An 8,741-nucleotide genomic window follows, 5' to 3' on the forward strand; every position below is an offset into this window, starting at 1 on the left:
AAAATTATTTTTAGAGGTGGATGGTAACTCGTTTTTACAGGTATTTAGTGTATCCGTCTGTGATCGAAGGTCTGAAAAAATGAATGATTTTCATAAACGCAAAAGTGACAGTCTGTGAAAATCTATTATCACAGTCGGTTCGCTTAAGGAACCGTCTGTGAAAATAGGTTTCTACATACGGTTCCTTAAGCGGACCGCCTGTGATAGTCGGTCTCTCAATTGATAATTTTTTAACCGAAAAAAAGCAATTTTTTTTACCAACCAGGAACACCACGCGGTCGTGACGTCGTAAGTCATAAATCACGCATTTTTTCGCGCGAAATACGTACGTTACGCGGTTTTTGGCACTCGAACTTGAAACATATCGGGTCGTGCAATACTTCTCCACCATCACACCAGAGAACGACTACTGAATATATGAGCATATGTAATTGTTTTGATATCTACAATCTGAAACTTAAAATGATTATTTGAGCATCTAAATGACTTCAAATGAAAAACTTTTCAACTACAAAGTTGTAGATCTCGTCGAGTGCTACAATTTTCATATAAACTTTATCCTCATCCGACTTTGTATGAAAAAATTATGAATTTTTGAAAATAAACTATCACATATTTCCACATACGGTTCCTTAAACGGATCGCCTACGATAATATGATCATTTCTACAGGCGGTTCACATAAGGAACCGCCTGTAGAAATGAGTGACAGTTTATCTTCAAAAATTTATAATTTTTTCATATGAAGTCGGATGAGGATAAAATTTATATAAAAATTGTAGTACTCGACGCGATCTATAACTTTGTAGTTGAAAAGTTTTTCATTTGAAGCCATTTAGATGCTAAATAATCTTTTCAAATTTTAAACAATTATTTGGATACCTAAATGACTTCAAATAAAAAAACTATCAACTACAAAGTTGTAGATCTCATCGAGAGCTATAATTTTCTTATAGATTTTTTCCTCATCCGACTTCATATACAAAAGCTATGAATTTTTTAATGAATAGTCATTTTCAGAGGCGGTTCACATAAGGAACCGCCGATAAAAATAGTTATTTTTATAGTCGGTTCTTTATATGAACCGTCTGTAATAATAATCTATTATTACAGACAGTTTACATTAAAAAATTATCTAAATATCTCGAAAAATAGTTTTTTTATAGTGCCAAGTCATCGTCTCAGCTATATCTATAATATCACTGTACTGTGAGATGTGTATCCGTTGCGAGACGGCACATCGATCGTCTCAATTACAGCTACAACATCATGGTATGGATGGTATGGCAAGCCGTACGATGTGTAATCCCGTAGAGAGCCAACGCAGCGTCTCAGTTACAGCTATAGCGTCATTTTGACTCATTGTATGCCAAGTTGTACGATGTGTAATCCCGTTGTGGGCTAGCATGCACATCTTCTCAGTTACTGTTGTTACACAATCATTGTATGATGTGTAGTTCTATTGTGGGCCAGCGCATCGTCTCGGTTACAGTTACAAACATCACTATATGGCAAAGCTGTACAACGTGTAACGGTGTAATCCCGTTGCAAGCCAGAGCAACGTCTCAGCTATTGCTATATTATCAAACTGTACGATATGTAATCCGGTTGCAGGCCGATGCCGGTATATTGAGAAATTCAAGTGAATGCAAGTTGTAATGATGTACTAGCTAGGTAATCCCATTGCATGTCAGCATTACATCATATCATCTTCCCTCTTTAAGAAAAATATTTGTCACTGTAAATATGTTGACGTGTGCTAGCACCGTAGCAAAATAATTAGTTTCACAACAATGTGACAATTATGTGCCTTAAGTGGAGAAGTGCGTGGCATGCTTCATAACACAACAATGTGACAATTATGTGCCTTAAGTGGAGAAGTGCGTGGCATGCTTCATAAGGTTGTGGTGCATCCATACCTCCAAGGCATGTGCAGTGGACACAAAAGTAGTTTATGTAAGGGTGCATCCATTCTCTCTGATTCGAGGAACACTGTTACATGTAACATACTTTTATCGTGGTGCTGTTGGTATCCCTAATACCACATTATATACTTGATAGCAGAACGTGCGGTGCAAACCTGTGGCTCAACAGATTAAGCAAGTGTTCTAGTCACTATACTCCGAACCTTTTTTCAGGGAAAAGATCTTCGTATAAAGCCATGCAAGGAAACAACCAGAACCGCTTGCTTTCATTGACTTGGATTTCTTTTGGGAATCATCTCTAATAATGAATACGGAGTGTATCAGACAACAGATGTATCCATCAATGTTTTTTAATGGTGGGATCCTATAGACACAAAAATGTGAAATTTATCTAGGTTCAAACTTTCTAATGGATAATAATTCTATATCATATTTTTTTTTTATGCATTAGAAGAACTTGTTATTGAATCTCCTCTTACAAGCCGAGTTCTTTCTCTTTATATAATAGAGAAAAATGAGTACATACAAATGAATCGTACCAAACTCTGTAGTAGACTTACTCCTAATGAAACCAACTACTTCCATTCATCATGACGGGGTAGGCATGCCTGACTTGGTCATCCTGCACGTCTTATCCCATCCGCTGAATGCTGTCTCACTTGCCTACGAAGTCATCCTGCAATATTAAATGCTATGAGACATGTCACTGCATCAGCACGCTAGCCCACGACCTAACTCGATGAAAGGAAGTGTGTGTGGGGAGAAAAAACACTTGAGTGAACAGTAATAGGTGATTTGACTGGTTAGATAAGTACCTTGCTCTGCGATCAGGAGACTGGTCGTCTGAGCCCTGCCTTGGTCGTGGGGTGAACTGTGATCTAAGGATATTAACCATCGGTAGAGCACCTCTTACCTATTACACTAATAAATTCTATTACACTGGATAACTTAGGCGGTGTGTGTGGGGTGGGGAAGGGAAGAGAAGGGGAATTTTCACTCGTGCATGCGCACATATGGTTTATGAGGATCGTTTATTTACGTTAAATTCATGTCGGAGTAATATGTGAAAAAAATCATAAAACATACCTGGAGAATAAAAAAATAGATAAATATCAAATTAGAGAGATAGATGGTTAAAAACACCGAGGGGGACGTCTCTTAGGATTTTATTAAGAGAATATCGGGCCTTAAACCCAAGTTGTTTCAATAAGATTGTGCTCGACTGATCGTTTGCATCGTAAAAAACTTAATAAGATAGACAGTTAAGATAAACCATATGTACACATGCATATAATTTTGCATCTCCGGATGAACCCAGCAGGACCATCCTATTTTGGAGCGTTACTGGTGCTGCCAAACAATCCATCGCGCGGCGACAAATCGTGCAGATGCAGCCCTGGAAAACCCTGTGAAACACCAATCCGCCGCCCGAACCGATGGGCCTCGCTCGTGAGACAGGGAAGACGACGACGAACCATCACGATTCACGAACAGAGAAAGAAAAAAAGGAATCATCATCGTCCACGCAGGATCTCACCTGGGCACGCAAGCTTTAGTACAGTACGATGATAAACTTAAACACGCTGACGCTGTTACTTGCACGGAACGTAAGGTAAAAAACCGAAAGGACTGCACCGTAAATCTCGGAAAAACACGAGGGTTGTTTGTGCAAAAGGCTGGTGAGGGGGCATGGGCCTGGGTGTGAAATGGGAGAAGCGTGGGGGGGCGTGTCGGGAGCGTGAGAAGCGGTAACTCGAGACCGCACCGCGCCGATCGTTTCGCCCGAGGAAAGAGAGTGAGCGACGTTGGCCGCGCCTGCGAAGTGCGAGCTTCTCGCGCTCGACGCGACGTGAGGAATCGGCAACGCAGCGCGCCCACCCAGCCCACGCGCCGCGTGGTCTCTCACTCTCTCGCCTCCCATCCTGCGGTCCAGCTCGCAGATTTCATTCCCCCCGCCCACCGTTGCCCGTCTATATATGCCCGGGCGGGGGCACTTCCGGAATCCAGATCACCCACCCACCGCCTTCTCTTTCCCTGTTCTTGGCTTCCGGCCGCTGATTCATTTGCGGAGATTCTTGTCGCGGTTTGTTCGTTGTTGCCTGCGTGCATGGGGCTGGACGTGGGGGAGATCGGGATCGGCCTGGATCTGGGGCTGGACCTGAGGCTCTTCGCCGCGCGGAGCGCCAGCCGGATGGCGGCGGCGAAGGTGGGGCCGGCGGCGGTGGACGCCTGCATCAGGAGCCTCGAGGAGGAGCGCCGCAAGATCGAGGTTTTCAGGCGGGAGCTCCCGCTCTGCGTCCGCCTCCTCGCCGACGGTGAGAGGAGACCTATTCACTCTTGGCTCCTTTACGCGTTTCCGGGTCTTTTCTTTCCGTTCTTTTGTCTCCGCGGTGGTGCGGCTCGCTGATGCGGTGGTGCGCGCGGTGCAGTGATCGAGGAGTTGAAGGAGGAGGCCGTGAAGAGAAGCGGAGGCGGATACCGCTCGGAGGCGAAGGCGGACGACGGCGACAAGAGCAAATGGATGAGCACGGCGCAGCTCTGGGTGGACAGCGACGCCAAATCGGAGGAGGTAGCCATCGACTCTGCTACACAGTCTATTTCGTCTTGATTTCTATCCTAGTTATGATTCTCATATTGTGCTTGCGATCCTAGGATTAAATTGTTGAGACTTGTATATATGTATTTACAGTCCGAGAAGGAGCAGCAGAGTGAGATCACCTCGCCGGAGCCCAAGTTGCCCGGTGGCGCTCCCATGCCGTTAAAGGCTGTTGCGGCTGTGCCGCCCCCACTGCCACCGTACTGCAGGAGGGAGGACAAGGCTGCTGGGAATGTCGGGCTGCCTGGTCTTTCGTTGCTGTCTCCGGCTGTCAAGCGGCCGCTTTCACCGGTCGCTGCCGATGATGAGCACCGGCAGGACGTCACTGCAAGATTTACCGGCACCACGCCACCATCAGGCCCAGCGCTCAGCTTGCACGCTCAGACTCAACAGCAGCAGCAGAAGGCGGCGAGGAAGGCGAGGCGGTGCTGGTCGACGGAGCTTCACAAGCAGTTTGTTGCTGCCTTGCATCAACTCGGCGGCCCCCAAGGTACATACATGTATCATCGATAACTTCACCTTTTGTTCAAACAATTGCTGATTAGCCATTGTGATTGGAGTCTCATAGACTTGTTCATCGTGACTGCAGTTGCTACCCCGAAGCAAATCAGGGAGGTGATGCGGGTGGATGGGCTCACAAACGACGAAGTGAAAAGCCATCTCCAGGTGAGCAATTTTCCACTTTGTCCAGCCATCTATCGAGCAGTTATTTCTTCCTAACGCCCAATTCCAGTATATCTTGTTTGGAAACTAACTTGGGTCATGCTATGTTCATATTCAGAAGTACCGACTGCACAACCGAAGATCACCCGGTCCGGCACCGGTGAGCCAGCCGATTGTGCTGCTAGGTGGTCTCTGGGTTCCTCAGGAGCAAAGCAGTTCACAATCCGGGTCTCCTCAGGGCCCTCTTCAGTTCTCCGGCTCTGGGTCAGGGGTAGCCATCTCGGCAGCCAACGGCAGCGGCGACAGCAGCAGCAACGACGAAGATGACAAGTCTGAAGGCTACAGCCGGAAATTATTGTAAGGTTGCATTTGAGAAAGATCGGTTGAGAGTGCAGAGAGATAGCATCGCGGCTTTGCGCATTGGTGGCAATAACAGACTCATCAGTTAGAGAGGTCGTAGTGCAGCCAGGCCATGCATATAGGGAGATTGGGCGCTGAGCGCCCAAGAGATGAACTGATCATGAGTTGGGTTGTAGACTTGTAGTATGTACATGAAAAGCTGGTACCAGTTTTCACACGGCTCGTTGACTTTAATTTCCGGGCAGATCTCAAGTTTTCGCCCTGAGAATTATATACATGTGCAATTCGCATACTGTTGGCTGTTGATTTTCAAGTTGTCATATTATGGATTGAATTGTGAAGAACTCGCGGTGTTGAGATAAATCACACGTTGGTTTCGGTCTTCATTAGGTTCTGTGAAGCTGGAGCTGTAGCAATCGAGTTGGTGACAAATCAGAGTTTCTTGAAGCAATTAAAGTGAATCAAGGGCCAATAAATCAAGGAATATCATTGCTTAAATTTGTGATCCACAGGTTTCTGAATTATAGCTAAATTGCGCCTTTCTTTCTTCAGGCTGAATTGCTTCTGCTACCCTGGTTTGTTGCATGCCTGCTCACCCTTTCACGTCGAATTGGATACCTGTAGATTTCCGATAAGTTGCACGTCGTTTTCTCGTGCATGCCCTGTTCAGCAAGCACTCTTACCATTGGGAGTCAACAATTGTTAACAACTCTATCTCTGGCTGTCCATGCTTATCCGTAGCTAAGTATAAGCTGACGCATTCAGAAGCACGGTGTTTTGCTCATTCGAAACCTGTTTCACGGATCTGAAACCGACTTTCGAATTGATGTATATAGTATAACTTTGAATATGAATATATACGAGCGTACTATTATACGTAATGTATATGAAAGAAATAGCAGAGCAATGTAACAGAAATACTGAACTTTATTCATTCATTATTGAACTTATAAAGTACAAATTTCATAGATTACAACACTTTGTTTCACACATACGCACACGGTATTTGACTAAAACTGTCAGTCTAGCGACTGTGTCTTCCAGGTTCTCGTAGCCTCGGGAGGCCTCCGGTTAATTACGCCAGTCTCTCAGGTAACCTCCGATTAAACTGCATTGTCGGTCGTTATATTCAGTTCGTATCCGAGTCTACAAGGCTGTAGTCACAACCAACACAGACCAAACAAAGTGATTGCGTCAGAAATCAAAACAGCAGTAGAGAAAATGGGATAACAGTCTAGCATGAGTTTTATGGACTGTTTATGTATCCTAGATCATCATCGGCTAAAGAGCCTCAGAATATATAGTTCCTCATCATCGGCTTCGGCCTCAGATGATATAACAAAGTAGAGGAAGAGAGAGTCTAGTTACATGGCAGTTCACTAGTTATAACCTAGCGGGAGCTTGGTGAACTACGCAATATTTCTGAACTCCTATTTACGACACCTTGGCACTGTCCCATAGGCAACATACAACTCAGCCACGAAGGCAGAAGGCTACAAAGGCACAAGCCACAAAGGCAGTGAAGACCACACATGCAACAAGGGTAATAATAATAACAGAGGGCAGACAACAGCAAGCCACAAATGGACATCAGCCGAGTCTAAAGCACTACCAGCCTCAACTGCTAACAAGTGGCAAATTACACTTCTAGTCCACACTATCAATCACAATGATGACTAACAGTATCCCAACAGAGATGACAAATAGCTTCAACAAGTATGTCAGATAGTATTTCCCAGCCGGCAACAGGCACTCACAAGCCAACAAAATCGCCTGATAACAAGGCCATTAACTTTCAGATATTGTAAATAATCCAGAATGGGAGGGGCTCAATCCGAGTGAGCCACCAAGTCAGCGGATAAGAGAAGGCAAGTAGCAACAAGCCGTAGTAGTAGCTGGGCCACGATGGCGTCAAGCCACGGAGGCAACAGATTTGTCAGGCTTCAATGCACATCATCAGCCACGATACAATACCAAACTCCTCGACAATTAACAAGCCCGTTAATCATCATTGGGCCTCTAACAACATGATCATCATACTACTAACAAAGAGCCTCAGGTTGACAAGTAATCACACCACAAAGTCCACAACAGCAGGACCATAACAGTAGGACCACAACAGCAGGACCACAAGCTGCAAAATGAGATGACACAACAGCAGGGCTGATGATAGAGTCCCTGCAACAGCTTTATACAACCGACCAGCAATTCACTAGCCGAGCCATTGATCCACATAAAAGCACAAACACTGCAGCCATGCCATCAGCTTACAAAAAGGGAACCAAGACCATAAAAACCTAACAACAAGTATGAACTATCATCTCATCATATCAGGGCAATTCTCCATAAGTAATCAAGGGGGACAACACGTCAAGTACCGACTCATCGACAGATACATCATCTACAATTAAGAGAAATTTTAATGTTAATGAGATACACCAAAAACAAGCCTAGAGTTTCATCCTTATTAAGTAGGAGTACAATCACCTTCACTAATCAGCTATGGGCTTAGTTCTCAAGCGCGTTGCTCCATTTGAACATGTATATTAGACTGCATGAATTTCCTTCGTGTGAGATTTATTCTTGAGCGCATGAACGATAAATAAATCAGGGGATTTTTCTGATTCCGGATTCCCGATCAACGAGCATCGCTTGGTTCACAAGGAGCTTATTTCTTTTAGGGAAAAAAACGCGGGCGTGCGAATATTCTTGCTGTTGCTTGCAGCATCTCCTGCGTCCTTTTAGCTGTGAGATGGGTGCGGAGTGAGGTGTGTTTCGGTTGTGATATGTTAATCAATTAAACGTGTGCGTTAGTTGTCATTGGTCAGCTGTTTGTGATATCGCGATGAACGCATAATCACTCGACGAAGGTTTTTTAAGATAATGGAAGTATAAATTCCAGCATCGTCGCCTCTCGATGTGGCTAGTGGAATAATGGATATTCCAGTTCTTGTTGTCCCTTCAGAGACAGCTGAACAAACAATCGAAAACAAATTTGGTGAGTGTTTTCTGGTGGCGCTGACTCAGATACAGAGCTGAAGGAACAAGAGAACTGGGTCTTTCGAAATGGAAAAGAAATAAGTCTCCTCAACCCTGTCTTTCTCACTCAACTACTTTATATACACCGTGGGTATAAACACGAATCTCAGAGAACGTATGAGCGGTTAAGAAACGCAAGAGGCTGTTTGCATAAGTGAA

General features: G+C 44.7%; 1 protein-coding gene across 1 annotated transcript; it reads left to right on the forward strand.

Annotated features, from left to right (window-relative positions):
• The first annotated feature begins 3,774 nt into the window (after positions 1 to 3,774).
• On the forward strand, positions 3,775 to 5,847 carry LOC133913383 (transcription factor HHO5-like). Its single transcript, XM_062356518.1, has 5 exons — positions 3,775 to 4,239; positions 4,354 to 4,493; positions 4,614 to 5,010; positions 5,110 to 5,186; positions 5,302 to 5,847. The coding sequence occupies exons 1-5, from the start codon at positions 4,032 to 4,034 to the stop codon at positions 5,542 to 5,544; spliced, it is 1,065 nt and encodes a 354-aa protein (XP_062212502.1). The 5' UTR covers positions 3,775 to 4,031; the 3' UTR covers positions 5,545 to 5,847.
• The last annotated feature ends 2,894 nt before the right edge of the window (positions 5,848 to 8,741 follow it).

The sequence above is a fragment of the Phragmites australis genome, chromosome 3, assembly GCF_958298935.1.
Source record: "Phragmites australis chromosome 3, lpPhrAust1.1, whole genome shotgun sequence".
Taxonomy (NCBI): Eukaryota; Viridiplantae; Streptophyta; class Magnoliopsida; order Poales; family Poaceae; genus Phragmites; species Phragmites australis.

Coding starts and splice junctions, on each gene's coding strand:
- LOC133913383 (XM_062356518.1), top strand. CDS start 4,032: ATGGGGCTGGACGTGGGGGAGATCGGGATCGGCCTGGATCTGGGGCTG. Junction 4,240..4,353: donor CGTCCGCCTCCTCGCCGACG/GTGAGAGGAGAC, acceptor CGCGCGGTGCAG/TGATCGAGGAGTTGAAGGAG. Junction 5,011..5,109: donor TCAACTCGGCGGCCCCCAAG/GTACATACATGT, acceptor TCGTGACTGCAG/TTGCTACCCCGAAGCAAATC.